The sequence below is a fragment of the Cavia porcellus genome, unplaced genomic scaffold (genome assembly GCF_034190915.1).
Source record: "Cavia porcellus strain 051 isolate PalLab524CR breed Dunkin Hartley unplaced genomic scaffold, mCavPor4.1 scaffold_19, whole genome shotgun sequence".
NCBI classification, from domain to species: domain Eukaryota; kingdom Metazoa; phylum Chordata; class Mammalia; order Rodentia; family Caviidae; genus Cavia; species Cavia porcellus.
Genome location: NW_026947502.1, coordinates 4,545,606 through 4,562,430, shown reverse-complemented (window position 1 = coordinate 4,562,430; position 16,825 = coordinate 4,545,606). Strand labels below are relative to the sequence as shown.

Below are 16,825 nucleotides of genomic sequence, written 5' to 3'. Positions count from 1 at the left end.
TCTTTGCTGAGCCTATTACATGTGGTCTCTTGCGACAAGGACCAACTAGAAGCAGTAACATTAGGGTTGTCAGTGGTCCTAGCTAAGTCCCCAATATTGTCTCATTATGGAATTGTTCCCTAAATTGCTTTTCAGTCTTTTTTTTTCTTTTGTACTGGGAATCAAACTCAGGACGTGTCAGGCAAGTGCTGTACTGCTAAGCTATATACCCAACCCCCTAAACTGTTTTTAGGAAGATACATAATTTAGGCCTGCTGTTCTGTAACATTACTTTGGGAAGGTAGTCAGAGAGTTAATCTGATCTAGGAGAGTGTCCAATATGCTTTGGATGCTCATCAAATCTTGGTCAAATGTTTGATTGATTGTTCTGTTCTCTTGAGGCAACCATCTATAGAGTTTAAGGCAAAAAACACAGCTAGCAGTGGGCAGGGAGACAAGGACTGAAAGCAAGCAGTCTAGAATAAATACAGAGCTGTCTTGTGAAAGTTGCCCTCAGGCTTCAGCTGTGCATGGACTGGTCAGCATCCAGAGTGACCAGAGCAGGGCTTTGAGTACACTGTCCCTTCAGAGTGAGCCTCAGAGCAGCTGTCCAGGTAAATTTTTCAGTGGACCTAGGGTTGCATTTCTGAAACTTGCAGAGGTAGTTAATATGTACCCGGGTTACATGTATGTGCAGGAGTGTCCACAGATATAGCTGGTCTGTTAACTGGTTACAAGCTGTTTCTGTAGGGTCATGTTTTATTTCTGTATACTCTATCTGTATAACTTTAAATGAAGAGAGCCCACTATAAGGTATGAAATCAGAGCCAGTGATCCAAATGCAGAAGCCTGAGCTGCCTGCAGGAGTAGAGGTGGCAGCACAGTAGCTTGAGCTTGCAGAAAAAACAGTGAAGACAGGTCTGGCTCTGATCTTCTGGGAGATCAGAGTGATGTTTTTCTGGCTGAGGTTCATATTTCTACCAGTTGGATCCCTGGAGGGGGCTTAAGCCCTGGGCCATATTATGGTTTTTGTGAACTCAAGGATCCAGATTTTATAGAAGCCAGAAGCTCCAAGACATTTGTGGAGTTTCTTTTTTGTAACCAGTTTCTGTCAGATATTTCTAGCAAGATCATTAATCAGAAGTGTTTTTTCAAAGAGAAAACAAGTGTTTGAACCACAAGGAAGTTGAGCACTGATCAGTTGACTTTTGAGTCCAGAAATGGGATTTTGCAAAGAGGCACTGGCTGACAGGAGACAATCAAAGGCAGAAGAATTCTTTAGATCCTGGCAGGTGTACTAGCAGGCTGTAAGTGCTGGGTGGTACCCACAGAAGACTGAGGCAATATATATGGAGGGCAATCATGGCAGCACTGGCAGCTCAGAGTTCTTGAACTGACTTTCCAGGCAGGAGAGGTATATTTTAGCAGTTTGACAGTCTATACTATTTTGTTGGGGAACCATGACAGAGGTGGAGTGGACAAAGATATAGGCTGCTTCAGAGAAAAGGTGCTGGTGATTTGGCTAAATCTGTCATTAGAGCCTCTCCAAAAATAGTGGGAGACATCTTAACCCTTTGTGGCAATTGAGTCCAAGTTAACTAGCCTTTTGTCTCAAGATCTTTCCCATTGAAGGGCCTTATGGGAGCAGCTTGCAAGCAGAGGAAGGCATATTTTAAATGTAGAACAGTCCAGAAAGGGTGTGTGGATTGGGGACTGCTGAGTGCAAGGGAATGGCTGTGTTGTTGATGGCACAGAGATCTTGCCCAAGGTGATTAACAGTCTGTTGGGCTGATGTGTGACCCGATGCCTGTTTGGATTTCCTGTGACATCTGACAGCAACAGGACGGTGGTGAGGTGGATGGTTGATGGGCAGGCGTGGAGGCAAGTGCTTAGTTCATACCTCTGGGAAGAGGGCTTTCAGAACTTTGTGGTTCCTGTCTTGGGCTGATGCAGATGTTATCATCATAAGAAACAGTCAAAGTTGAAAGTGTAAAAAAGGAGAGGGAGGCTGACTGGCTTGGTGAGAAGGAGATGTCCTCCCAGGCTGTAAGTCTGGGTCTGGAAGAAGGGCTGAGAGGAAAGAGTTCCAGTCGCCTCAGTGATGATAAACTTTTTCTGGCAGAGGGAGTTTTTGAAGACAGAGAGTGCTGTTCCATTGTCTGCCAAGAAAATCATAGGTTTGGCCCAAACTGTTGCAATGACTACAGGCTCTCAGGGCTGCAGTCTGTCACATCTATTTAGGCCCAGCAGGTTGCTGATAGTCCAGGTTTTCCTCATTAAATGTGGAACTCAAAAGGAACTGTTGACAGTCATCTTAGGTGAGTGTTAGAGAGTGTTACCTGACCAGACTAGGTGTGTGAGCAGAAGGCTCTAGACAGAGGGCCTCTGTAGCTGAATGCAATGACAATTAGCTGGAACCACTTTAATTGACTGGAAGTAGAACAATCAGGAGCAAGGAGTGAAGCTGTAGGTGCGGGCAGCAACTGTGGCAACTGACAAGTGTGCCAAGGTGGAACCCTCGGGAAGAATAGGCCTCGTTTTCCTTTTTTTCCCTTGAGGTGAAGAGAAAGGTTTGGTTCCATTTTTAACTCAATTAAAGCCCCTTTCCTGCAGCCAGGGACTGTGGGTTTTGACTAATTAATTCTCATTTTATCTCCCTACATTGTGTGTTGTATACCTTTGAACAATGGTGCAACAGACAAAGGGTAGGTGCACCTTAGAGAGAAACCATTCAGATGCTCTGGAGATTCAGCATGACTTAGCTCAGGAGGATGCAAGGCCTTTGTTATGCCATACGTCAACTGCCATGGAACTGCAGGTGAGGGCACAATCAGCCCCTCAACTGGTGCTTCCCAGTCTTGGTACACAGATGAAGCAGCCTATTGCATACACTGTCTGTTCCACTCACACAGTCACTCAGAGGTTAAACATTCCAAACCCCCTTCCCTAGAGAGTGGCCTTAACTAACAAGAGTTAATCAAGCTCTTTTTCTGCTCAAACTGAGCAAGACTTGACAGACTGACTAACTGGGGTGCCCCAGGAGTCTTACCAGAATCAGGCAGGCAACAGATTGTATCTTCCTCCCTTTAGGATCCAGTGTGAACCACTTGAGCAGGGAGCCAGGTATCCTCCTTCAGACCTCCAAGGGAATTTGAGAAACCTTGAGGATGTGCTTTCCCGGTGGAACCTTGAAGAGGTCCTTGCTCCATCTGCAAGAGCCATGACCAGAGGTCAGCATGATTGGTCTTCCTGACTGACACACCAGATGCAACAGCAAGCAGAAACACTGAAACAACACACAGGATTTGGAGGCAGGTTTATTTACGTCAATGGGCATTGAACAGAAACATTCCCAAAATATTGGGTCCTGATCTCTAGTGGTCTCAAGCTTTTATCAGATAAGCAAGCAGGAAGGACAGAGTCAGAATGGCTTGTCAATTGGGAATTGGCTTATACAAGATGCATCATAGTGACCATCTATGCATCACAATGACCAGCCATTTCGAAGAGACCAAAAGTAACTAGAACTGGAACAGGAACTGTTACCTGGGCAATTAAGACACTGAAATACAAGCAGGGTGGGTGGGCATTTGCATTACAGTTCTCTAAGCTCAAGAGTGTCCTAAAGTTTCCAGTACAGCAGCACAGAACCACTTCAGTATGTATATCAGAACATTCCCTTAAAAGCAACAGCCTAGGGGCTGGGGATTTAGCTCAGAGGCATAAGCACCTGCCTTGCAAGCAGGCAGTCATGTGTTCAATCCCCAGTACCAATAAAAAGGAAAAAAAAAAAAAAAAACCAGCCTAAAATAGGCATGAAGGCACAGCACTCGGGAGACTGAAGCAGGAACTTTGAAAGTTCAAAGTCAGCCTGCACAGTGAGACCCTATCTCAAAACAATAAATAAGTAAAATAAAATAAATCACCAGACAAACGAATGCCAAAACAACAGCCTGTGCTTCCATGATGTGTACTATAACCGAAGAAGACAGCAGTGTGTGCTGGACAAGGAAGTTTCATGTGTCCTTTTCTGGGAAAATGGGCCTGCACCTAAGAAGCAAAGGCCAATTCCTCTGATTGCACCCACACGTAGCCCGCCCACGGTGTGGAAACCTCTCCACCCTGCGGGGTCCACACAGGGGCACATGCACATGTGTTGTGTGTCCTTGACAGACATTTCTTGGTTGCCTTCTCAGCATCTGCATCTTTGTTACTATTACCTAGGGCCCCAAATTCCTCAGTTGTTAGTTTGTATGAGATTGAGTCAACCTTTAACTGAAGGAAAGCTAAGGGGAAATGTCTGACCCTTGTCACAAAGACTGTTTCAGTTGAATAATCACAAAAGCAAAACTGGCTTTTTCCTGCTGTTCATGACATGATACATATAGATTCAGGGTTCCAGAATCACCTTGAGACTGCTATGGGAAAACTGCTTGAGGACGGAGTCGAGGGATGGCCAGCCACCCAGCAGGACTGGAAGGCACCTCCACCCCAGGGCCGTTTGGTCACAGAAGCCTGCAAATTCTTTGCTTGCCTTCACCCAGTTTGGATTAGGCATTTGGTCGTGGGAACAGAAAGTATCCCAATCAAGACCCTCCTGAAGCCAGGTGTTGTAATGTGAGCTCTCTGTAACCCCCGCAGCTGGAAGGCTGAGGCCCCACAAATCACAGCTGGTTGGAGGTCAGGCTGGGCGACCTAGGGAGTCAAGGCCAACTCAGACTACATATCTAGACCCTGTGTCCAAAAAAGACGCAAAGAGAAGAGGAAAGGCAAAAGAGAAAAGAGAGGAAAAGAGAGAAGATAGGAGAGGAGAGGAGAGGAGAGGAGAGAAGAGGGGAGGGGAAGGGAGGGGAAGGGAAGAAAGGAGAGGAAGAAAGGAGAGGACAGAAGAGGAAAGGAGGGGAGAGGGGAGGAGAGGAGAGGAGGGGAGGGAAGAGGAGGGGAGGGGAGGGGAAGGGAGGGGAAGGGAGGTAGACCCACCTGAACACAACAAGGTCTCTGCTTTAATCACCGTGTCTCTCCACTGGTATTTTAACTTCCCTTTGAGACAGGTCAATTTAGCTATAATTATGGTAGAATTTAGAATATTTGAAAAATCCTTTACATTTCTGTATTTTATTGTAGAAGTCTGTTTAGTGGTTTATATTTCTTTTTATGCACATCTTTTAAAAAAGAATTCAACTGAGGGGCTGGGGATTTAGCTCAGCGGCATAAGCACTTGCCTTGCAAGCCCATGGTCATGAGTTCGATCCCTGGTACCAATAAAAAAAAAAAGGTCTCTTAAATTTTTCTGAAGTGAAGTTAGCAACAACAACAACAACAAAAAGGAATTCAACTTTGTGGTTTTAATGAATACAAATGTAGGGCAAAGATGTTATCAACCCAAGCATTTTCCTTTGTCATAGAAAGTTTTTAAAGGGGGAAATGTAGGTATTTTTATTACTCAAAGATAAAACTTCACTCTAGGAATCTGAAGGTAGAAGATTACAAGTTTGGGCAACTTCCTGAGACCCTTTCTCAAAAGGGCTGGTGATGTGGCTAAGGGAAAAAAGACCATAGAGTCATTCGGTCCCCAGAACCACTATACAGATATATAATTTTTAAAAAGATACATGGCATTGGAAACATTTGGTTTCACTCTTTGCCATTATAAGGTATTCTCTATCTGATTGTTAGAAATTATTCATTTCCTCAAAGCGAGAATAAATTGGTTGGGGATGCGATCTTGTGCTATGCTCTTTCTCCGCCAAAGGTAAAGCTGCACCTTTTGTAGCCATGAGGGTGCTTCTGCAGTTGGGTTTGCTGGCTCTGGGGGCTGTCTGTGTCTGTGCCATCCCCAAGCAGAGTGCCACTCTGAGGGCGCTGGTAAGAGAGACCCTGACTCTGCTTTCTACTCATCGAACTCTGCTTAAAGGCAATGAGGTAACTGTTCTTATTTCTACAGTTCTTTAATGCAAATCAGTCATTTGTGCAGGAACTTACCATGTGTAAATACCTGTTATAAGAATGAAATTATGAAAAAAGAAAGAATGAAATTATGGGCATTTTAGTAGCATACAGATAAAAGCCACATCAATTGCATGCATTATATTAAGTGTTGTGACTGTTAACACTGCTTTAAAAATGATTTTTTGCCTTTCTTTTCAGACTCTGAGGATTTCTGTTCCTGCACATAAAAATGTAAGTTAAATTATGACTGAATAAAATTTTATGAATAAGTATATTTCATATTTTATACTGTTAAGTCATAGTTTTCATTGGAACTACTGAATTTTCCCTATTTTGTTTCTCTGTGGGGTGGATGTGGCTGTATAAATATCAGCAATGACTTTTTAGCCAGGAAAAGCATTAGATAAATGACTCAAGCTTTTTGATGATGATGTTGGTTCTCCATCCCAAAGAGCCTTGCATCAGGGAAGAATTCCACAGGGTGAAAGGGACCCGAAGGTCTCCCACCGTGGCTATCCTGGTCTCTTTACCTGGACATCTATTGGGAGCATTAGTAAGACAGAGTTATATTTTTAGAGTCATGATCAGTAGACATTAAAATATCTGTGCTCCCTCCCAATAATGCCAACATAGTGAAATAATTACAAGTGAAATAATTACAAATATATGATACCTTTAAAATACATCAGAGCTGGGGCCAGGGATACAGCTCAGTGGCACAGCACCTACCCGGCAAGCACAAAGTCCTGAGTTGGATTCTTGGTACCAAAGAAAAGAAATATATCATGGTTGTTATCAAAGGTAAAATACACTATTTCATTAGTCTAACTAGAATATAGTTACCAGTCTGAACTGTGAAAGGAAACACTGATAGGAGTTTAATTAGTAAGGTACTTGCATTTACCTTCTGAACATTTTAGCTGTGGTTAAATAGGGTTTTTTTTTTTTTAGCAGCCTTTATATGTCTCCTTAGAAATTATACAAACTTCACCTATCTGTTGAAAGTGTCATCTCAGCGTGAAGTGATTTACCATTTGGAAAAGGAACATGCAAAAACTCTTTGAAGAAAGAAAAAATACCAAAACATTGATGTTTTGGACCAAAATTTTAATTGACAAATTAAAATTATATACATTTGCAGTGTACAATGTGATCTTTTGAAATATGTATACATTGTGTGATGGTTAACGGACCACGTTTTAATGCCTTGGGTTTTTTTTAATTACTTCTATTTTTAAAATCTTCCTCATTTAGCACCAACTATGCATTGAAGAAATCTTCCAAGGAATTGACACACTGAAGAATCAAACTACACAAGGGGAAGCTCTGGCAACACTATTCCAAAACTTGTCTTTAATAAAAAAACACATTGACCTCCAAAAGGTAAGTTACAGACGTTCTGTGGGAACTGCGTTTGTCTGAGTGGATCAGCTTTGACAGGAAGGACAGCTTCCTACAAAACTTACTGTCTATCTTTTCCCAGCAAAAATGCGGGGAGGAGCGACGGAGAGTGAAGCAGTTCCTGGATTACCTGCAAGAATTTCTTGCTGTCATAAACACGGAATGGACAATTGAAGGCTGAGACCAAACTGGCTGATTGTATCCAGAGATTTTGGGTTTTTCAAAAATCAAACTTTTTTTTTAGCAGATACATAAAAAAAATTGTACATGTTTTAATGGGGTACCATGTGGTATTTTCATACGTGTTTATATACTATGTAATCAGTTAAATATGTCTGTACTCTCCAACCAATATCATTTCTCAATGGCAAAACACATGCAAACTTTTCTTCTGGCTTTCTGAAATCTACAGTACACAGTCACTGTCTGTAGTCACCCGTGATGTGACAAATGGCACACCAGAAATCTTACTCCCGTTGGACAGCTGCTGAGTATCCATGGGCGGTCTCTTCTCAGGCCTCCCCCATTCTAGTCTTAACGTCTAGGAGGTCAACTTGACTGCACATCTGAGGGAAATCATTTGTACTTGAGGTGCTGTGCCTGAAACAGCCAAAGATCTCGGGCCAGCAAAAAAACATTTTATTGCAGTAAGTCCAAGAGCTGGCCAAGAGTGCGGCCTAAATTGTCAGTATTGTTAAACTTCAGTGACCAACTGGTGCTTTACCACCTCATTACAAGCAGGAAATATAAAATAGTTCAGATGTATTTCAGATGTCAAAATCACCACAATGGAAAAAAAATCACCCATGTGTTTTGCTGCATTTTGCTCCAGGCTAATTTAGCTTAATGTTCTGTAAAATAGCTGTTAACTTAATAGTATTTATCAGATGATTAAGAATTTGGTAAATTAATATTTATTTTGTGCTGTGTAATATTCCAATAAAACAAAAATGGACAACTGTGGTTAATTTGCTGCTGGCTTTGTCCTAATGCTTGAGGCTTGCCAAGTCCATGTGAGGCTATGATTTGGACGGAGGCGAGGATGCATGCGGCTGGATGATGAGTGTGCCCACCTGCTCTGGGGCAGAAGTCCCGGGGTTGCAGGCATGTGGAGGATGTGGATGTATGGGGACCAGGGAGTGGGGTGGGACTGAGCCTGATTCCTCCCGCAGTCGTCCACCCAGAGCCTCGGATGGTGCAGAGTGAATGAATGAATGAATGAATGGGGCCTTCTGCGATGGCTTTAAAATGAAAATGAGCTGTGAAGGCTTCCCCTGGGAAGGGAGGCAGTGCTGGAACCTGTAACTGAGCTTTTTCCAGGCCTAAGAGAAAGAATTTGGTGGGTCGGCATTCTCACCCCCAGTTCAGAGAGGAAGATGGAGGTGCTTGGTGCTTGGTGGTCTGAAGGACTATGGCCTGGGTGAGGAACAGCGGAGGAGGGGTCCCGGGACAGCTCTGCCCAAACAGCAATTCCGGATCACCAGCCAGTTTATGTGGTTTTGCGTTGTCTCTATAACACGCCACCTGTCCCTGAGGCTGACATTCAGCACCTCACCAGAGGTTTTCTGTGAACTTCGATGTACTGTCCATTGTAACTGGAGAGATTTTGTGTCAGTCCATTTTCTGTAACTGTGCTGAAATATCTGAGGCAATAAACTTAAGAAGAGGGAAGGCCCGTTCTGGCTCACACTTTGGAGGTTTCAGTTCGTGGTTGGTTGGGCCTGATGCTTGAGTCTGTGGCAAGGCAGCACAGCATGGTGCAAACACATGGGGCAGCAAGCTACTCTCATGGCTGCTGGGGAGCAAAGAGAGCAGGAAGAGGTGAGCCCCACAATCCCCTTTAAGGATAGGCCTCTAGTGACTTAGCTCCCTCCCACTAGGCCGTGGAAAACACTGACCCGGAGGTTCGGTGGAGAGCGCAAGCTCCTACTCTTCCAGAATGTCCCAGGAATTTCCACACTATGCGCCTTTGCCCATGCTTTACCTGTGTCTCAGGACACTGTCCTCTGCCTCTCCGTGTTACAAGTTTTTCCCTGATGCTGGGGGCTGAACCCAGAGCCTCATACCGAGCCATGTCCCCATTGCTTTTTATTTTTTGAGACAGGGTCTTGCTAAGTTGCCCAGACTGGGCTCAAGCCTCCATTCCCTCCATGTCAGACTCCCAAGAAGCTGGGACTGCAGACAGGCACCACTAAGCCTGGCCAGCGTTATAATTTTTGACCCTACCTTGACATAAGTATCTTTCGAAGTCCGTAATTTACATTAGCATTCACTCTCGTATTTGGGTTACAAACTATATGTATACTGACAGGAATTCACCACAGGGTCGTTCACTGCTTAAACTTCTCTAGGCTCTGCTATTCATTTCTCCCTGAAGGTTTTTTTTGTTCTTTTTTGTTGTTGTTGTTTTGGTACCCGGGATTGAACTCACAACCTTGTGCTTGCCAGGCAGGCACTTATGCTGAGCTAAATCCACGGCTCTCCCTGAGTTTGACCCCAGGCAACCAGTGAAATTATTTTACTGGCTCTGTACTTTTGCTCTTCTTTTTTTAAGGCAGGGTCTCAAAAAAAAAAGAAAAAAAAAAAAAAAAAAGACTGGGTCTCAGGCTGGCCTTGAACTCACAATGACCCTACTGCCTCAGCCTCCCAAATGCTGGAATTACAAGCACCACCACGGCCAGCTTCCATAGCTTTGCCTTTTCCAAAATAACATACAGTTGAAATCATAGAATATGCAGCTTTTAGACTGGCTTCTTTCACTTATTATCATGCAGTTAGGGCCCCATGTATTTTCACAGCTTGAGAATGCATTTCAGTTTGACACTGCATAGTACTTCCTTGTTTAGAGAGAGTACAGTTTGCCCATCTTACCTACTGAGGACATCTTGTTCGCTTCCAAAATTGAAAGCTATAAATAAAGCTGCAATTTTAATAGGTAGATAGTGATGTCTTGTCATTTGTACTTGCAGTTTCTTAATGACATGACGCTGTTTATCTTCCACCTGTCTATCTCTGGTGAGAGGTCTGTTGAGGACTTTTGTTCATTTTTTAACCAGCTAAAAACATATCTGATGCAAATAAAAATGGGAAGAGCTCATTACCAGTAAGTTCTCACTAAAAGGACTTTTCCAGGAACTTCTGGAAGGAGTGAAACATCGCAGAGGAAGGTCTGAAATACAAGGAGGAACTCACACAGTTAATGATTGATGCAGGATGATGTTATCCTCCAATGATTTATTTGATCTCTAGCAGGCAGGCAGGGCCAGAACAGATAATCTTTATGTGAGATACAGCTGATTGGAAATGGGTTTTGTTTTTTTAAAAAACTGATCTATTTTAAGTTATCTCTCATTCTGAGGGTATAACCCTGTGGGGTTCCGGCTTACAGGCCTGGACGTGTGCACACAAGCTCCTCCTACTTGGTGAGCCCTGAGCTGCAGTTTTTGCCCCAGCAGGCCTGTGAGGCTCCCTAAACCTCTTCCGTGTACTCCCCGTCCTCAGTCACAAGATCTTCCCAGGTGTCCTGCTACTTAGCCTATAGACTCAGGCCCTCCTTCTCATCAGTAAATGGCTCATGACGAAAGCTATGCTAAATGTCAAGCTCCCTTCTAGGCTTCCCTTTTCCTTAGGATGTTGTCTTGATTCTTGCCACCAGGTTTTTTTTTCTGTTTTCCTTTCCCTTTGTTGATAGCAGGGATCGAATTCACGACCTCACACTTAACCGGGCAAGCACTCAAACAGCTGAGCTAAATCCCTAGCCCCCTGCCACCAGATTTAAAAGGCTATTTAAACGAAGGGTGGTGGTGCACACTTATAATCCTGCCTACCCAGGAGGCTGAGGAAGGAGGGTCACAGGTTTGAGACCTGCCGAGGAAGTTTAGTGATACACCGTCTCAAAATAAGAGGGCTGAGATACACAGACCATGGGTTCAATCTCCGATACTGAAAGAAGAAAGGAAGGAAAGAGGGGAGGAAGGAGGGGAGGAAGGGAGGGAGGGCAGGTTAACGGACCCGTTTTCTTAGTTCTTGGCTTCAGGGCTAGCCTGTTACAAGCTGGTCTGCCATCGCTTGAACTATAACCATCCTGGCTGTTGCAGAGTCTAGGGAGGTAACCTGAATGGGACTGTAACAGAGAACCAGGAGTGCATGGCTGAAGTCTTTCATGGTGTGATAACTCCCTTCCTTCTTCCAAGAATACGGGATTGCCTTTGATCCACTGTTCTGAGCAGGCAGGATAGTTTTAAGGCCTTCCTCTTGACCCTTACTTCATAGGTCAGAGAACTAATGTTTTCCAAGGATGTTTACCCCATTTGTAAAGAACTGGGAAAAAACACAGCGATTCAGCTCAGGGGCTCAGGCGTTGCCTGGTAAGTGTGAGGTTGTGAGTTCAATGCCTGGTACCAAAAACAAAAAACTGGGGAAATAACCATGAGGTATAAAAAGGATTCATGCTAAAGCACCATTTATCACTTGTGTTACGTGAGTCCTGCTCTAAGCAGAGATTGTAACAATCCTGGAAAGTCCGGGTATTTTCTTTACCAGTGTGCAGCTATCCTGCTGAATGGCTCTCGGCCTCCTCGGTAGAGGCTGAAGGTTTATCTGCACGGGTGTGTTGTGAGGTTACCGGGTTCTCCAGTTCATCGATGGGCAGTGGAGCTAGGAACGAAAGGCCTTGGACATGAGGCATGATTTCCACTCTGCCAGCTGATGACAGCCTGCTACCCGCAAGCTCTTGATTCTAGCTGATGACCCGAGTATGCTGATGGGTCACCCACCTCGCTCGACTGGGGCACCGATTTAATCTGTTAGCCCCCATCATAGATCCCCAGATGCAAAAGGTCAAGACACCCTCACGGTCTTACTGATGTCACCGTGTCCACCGCTCCCGGCCTGGCCCCTTCTAGAGCTCTCATCCTGCCCGGTGATCAGTGATCACAGGGCATCCGTGGCAACGGTGGCTTCCACCAGCTTCAGCCCAGCTTGAGAGGAGCCCTCCAGGGCCACGCCTGCTGCTGTTCACCAGAAGCCATTGTTATGTTAGGAGAAGAGGCACCCTCCGTGCCCCCCAGGAACGCAGCCAGACTGGGGTTCCCACATCAGCGTAACACCCGCATCTCAGCTCTGCTACTCCCTGAGCTGCATGCTCTTCAATCCTCGAGAAGGCGGCCGAGAAACAACCAATTCCGAGTCTTTTAATCCAGCTTCCCTGGGACTGTGGGACACAAGCTGTCTCTCTGAAAGCTGTCACTGACACTGCCAGCATCACAGCCTCTGGCACCTGCCATCCTCTTGTGGTGAGGGCTCCGGTGCTGGGAGAGGAGCCGCAGCACTGTGCAGTTTTATAATTAACACCATTGTCGTCTACTTCAGATGCATCACATTCTCTTGATTTGCTCTCCCCGCAACCTTCATTTAAATTAATCTGAGTTTAAAAAGTAGCAGTAGCAGCTGAGGATGTAGCTCAGCAGCATAAGCACCTGCCTGGCAAGTGGGAGGTCATGAGTTCAGTTCTTGGTACCAAAAATAAAATAAATAATAATAATTAACCTGAGTTAAAAATGTTGAAATCGTCATCTTTGCAGGAGTCGTTGCTCATCTACACCTACGGGGAAACACAGATTTCTATCATTTTGGGGAAGCCAACAGCCTGGATTCACGCCGCCCATGCCAAGGGTTTGTCTGGAGCATAGCTGAGAGCCGCTGTGACACCCGGGCTCTTCCCGAAGCGCTGAGCCTGGGAGAGGCCCAGAGCACGGATGTCCGTTTGGAGATTTGAAGCCTTCATGTGGGAGAGCGCGGCAGTGAGGTAAGGAAGCCGTGGGACAGAGTGGTGGGGACTGTCCAACACCGAGCGCAACTTCTCGATGAAGCACAGTGGGTATGGCCAACCTCAGTGGTTCCCCTGGCCTCGGGAGCGCGAGGCCAGGTCCTGTGGGCTGCGCCTGCCCCAGGGCCCGAGTGTCACTGCACCGGGCCTGAGCCTCTATTCTCTCAAACCACATGGTGAGGTCACCGGGAGCCCGATGAAAAGCTGGACCCCACTTCGTCTCATCTGGAGCTGAGGGGGCGGTTAGGGATAGGCTGGTGCTGACCCAGAGAAAAGTCAGGGACTGGAGATGGCCTGAGAAAGCGCATGGGTGCCAGGAGCAGTGTCCATGACTGTGGAAGAAAGTCAGGAAATCTGCGAGCATCTATGGCCAGCAGAGAAATGGAATGCAGTCTGGGTGCGGTGGTTCACGCCTGTAATCCCAGCCCTCAGGAGGCTGAGGCAGGAGGATCATTGTGAGTTTGAGACTAGCCTGGGCTACAAAGTGAGCTCAAGGCCAGCCTGAAGTGCACAGTGAGACCTGAAGTGCACAGTGAGACCCTGTCTCAAAAAGACAAAAATAAATAAATAAAAAATAAAAATAAACGGAGTCCATCTTTGTGTACGTGCATGCGTGTGTGTGTGTGTGTGTGTGTGTGTGTGTATGTGTGTGTGTTACTAGGGATTGAGCCCAGGGCCTTCACACATTCTCAGCCCTTTATTGGAGATGGGGTCTCATTAAGTCACTAAATTGCACAGGCGAGGCTCAAATTTGGAATTATTCTGCCTCAGCCTCCCAAAATGCTGGGATTACAGGCACCAGCCACCAGGACAGTTGGGATCTTTTTTTTTTTTCTGCCAGGGCTCAAACTGAGGACCTCGCACTTGCCAGGCAGGCACTGGTGCCACTGAGCTGTATCCCCGGCCCTGACCTGAAACATTTTAAATCTCCCCTCACAGAGGGAACATATGGTTTCACAAGTGAGTCTTCCAAAGCTTTCAATCATACATAACAAGTGTAGAGAAATTCCTACAGAGGATAAACGAACTAGAGTACTTTCCAGCTCATTTTCTGGAGCTAACAGCATCCATCACACAAAAATAAGATAAGGGCAGCATAAAAAATCATGATCCCATACTGACTTATGAATAGACAAAGGTTTATCCATTTAAATCCAGTGTGCATTAGCAAATGACACAATGCCTAGGTTGGGTTTATTTCAGGAATTTAAGATATAACACTAGAAAATCTTTTACTGTAACAACACAGTAGCCTTTTTTTCTTTAAATAGAAAAATCACATGATTGTAGAAATTCACAAAAGGTGTGACTGAAGTTTACTATCACTTCTGGTATTAAAATTTTATAATCTTTTGATGATAATAGCTTTTAACAATGCCAAAGAAGGAAGGAACTTCTGTAGGCTGATGAGCTCACAGCAACGCTGTGCTCCAGGACGCTGTGCTGACAGTGTTGCTTCCAACACAGGAACCGGGCAAGGCTGCTCTGAGTCCTGGCTGTCCCGGAAGCAGCCCTCATGTCAGAGTTGTGCACCTGACACTTTCTTACTGGATGGAAGTAATTTGCCTTTGGGAAGGGACTTATTCTTCCGATTTGCACAGAAGCTTTCATGGTGATCCTCGGATATTGCTAATTCCATTTCAAGTGAATACCATGAGCAGAGATCCTGGCCTCTGCAGTAATCGCGAAGGAGGAAGCTAAATGCGCTCCTAAATGTGTGTGTTTTCAGATGATGCCATACGAAGAAAGCCCTCACAGGGCGAGTGCAGCTCAGTGACTGGGTGCTTGCAAGACCCAGGCTTGAGCTGCAGTATGCCAAAAGCAAACAGTGCCCCAAATAAACAAACAGACAAACAAAATTCAAACAAACATAGAGCGAGGGGCACGGCAGCACATGCCTGTCATCCTAGCTACCTGGAAGGCTGTGCCAGGAGCATCTCTGGAGCCCAGGAATTTTGAGGCCAATCAGGGTAAGATAGCAAAAGCCTGCAACAACAACAAAAATAGAAAGAAAAGAGAAAGAGGAGAAGAGAGGGAAAGGGAGGAAGAAAAAAGGCAACAAGCATAGCACCAGTCAAGTGATTACAAGGAATGAGTTTAGCAAGTTACTGGATCAGTGTAAAAAAAAAAGTTGCATTGCTACACATCACTGCAAACAGAAAAGGTAGTTTCAAAGACAAACATCAGCTTGAGTATAATATTTTAAACCCTATTGCAAGACATGCAGAGAAGTTCCAGAGGTAGAAGGTGACACTATAACTTAGAAATGTTGTAGAAATGTAAAGCAATTCCTAGCTAAACCTCAATAATTTGGGCCAGGGACTTAGCTCAGTGGCACTGTGCTGCCTGGCAAGCATGAGGTCCTGAGTTCAATTCCCAGTACAAAAAAAAAAAAATCTCAATAATTCTCTTCATGGTATCAGCCAAACTGATCCTAAAATAGCTTATTCATTCTTGCACATAGAAAATGAGGGATACAATCCTAAAGATCAAAATAGAAGAATTTTCCCCACTCAGCATCAAACCTTGATGAGAGCATCAATGTGGTATTAACCAGAGGAGAGGGAAGTAGTTCTCCGCAGAGCATCATTCTCTCCGCAGGGAACCCTGGACAATCTTGGTTTCCCCACTTGATGGAAGGGCACAGATGCTATTGACAGAGGCCAGGGAAAACAGAGGCCAGGGGAGCTGGTAAACTCTCCAGGATGCACACAGCAGCCCTCCACGATAAGGAACCGGCCCCTCCTGAATGTCAGCAGGGCTGAGGCTGAGGAATGCTGGGAGCAGAGTCACAGATCAACAAACTCAAGCTTTAAAAAAAAAAGAAAAGGAAATGTGACCCTGAGGCAGGCACATCCAGCAGAAAAGGACTGGACATTTTCTGTGGGCAAGGAGCGTTTGTTATAAAAATGAGAACAGGGATAGGGGAAACCAAGTCCAGGGGCTGGGAACGGGAGAGGGACGGTCCCTGCAGAGCTCTGCGCAAGGGCCCCTCAGTGGGAGCTTGGATCTCTGTGAAGGGACACGGCTTGCAGAGTTCCCTAGCCTCTCTGGCCTCTCACTCCTGCTTTCCGGTCAGTGCTTACTGCAGCCGAACCCAGTGGAGAACCAGGGACAGAGGGAGCCATTAACCCCGCCCTCAGAGGCTGCACTGACACAGGCCAGCTGGGAAGGGTCAAAAGTGAAACTGCAGGGCAAATGGGTGCTTCCAGTGTAGAACAGAAGGAGAAATAACGACATAAGGCTTAGATCACCCAGAAAAACAACATTCATCAGATTAGCCAATCAGAGCCAGGTGTGGTGGTCCACACCTGTAATCCCGGCACTCAGGAGGCGGAGGCAGGAGGATCATTTTGAGTTCAAGACCAGCCTGGGCTACAAAGTGCGTTCAAGGCCAGCTCGAATTGCATAGTGAGACCTTGTCTCAAAAAGACAAGAAATAAAAACTTAGCCAGCCAGAGAATGAAGATAAGCCACAAGCTAGGACAAATATCTATGTTGTGTCTTTGAAACAATGGATTTGTTTCTGGACTATGTAACAAAGTCCTCTTAATTAGTAAGAAAAAGATAAAGAATCATCTAAAACAAGGCAAATGATATGGGTGAGCATTTCTCAGAACAGGAAATACAAATGGCCAAGACACATAGAAAGAGATGCTCAGCCTCATG

General features: G+C 45.3%; 2 protein-coding genes across 3 annotated transcripts in view; one reads left to right on the top strand and one right to left on the bottom strand.

Moving 5' to 3' along the window:
* The window catches only part of Rad50 (RAD50 double strand break repair protein), a 225,834-nt gene that overhangs the window by 89,602 nt on the left and 119,407 nt on the right, over nt 1–16,825 (bottom strand). For both annotated transcript variants that reach the window (XM_063230593.1, XM_063230591.1), the window contains exon 3: nt 3,029–3,188. The gene's annotated coding sequence lies outside the window, so the exon portion shown is untranslated. The remainder of the gene's footprint in view (nt 1–3,028; nt 3,189–16,825) is intronic.
* Nucleotides 5,728–7,638, top strand: Il5 (interleukin 5). Its single transcript, NM_001172970.1, is given in 4 exon segments — nt 5,728–5,901; nt 6,127–6,159; nt 7,183–7,311; nt 7,412–7,638. Coding segments are annotated over 4 exon segments (408 nt in total). The 5' UTR covers nt 5,728–5,754; the 3' UTR covers nt 7,511–7,638.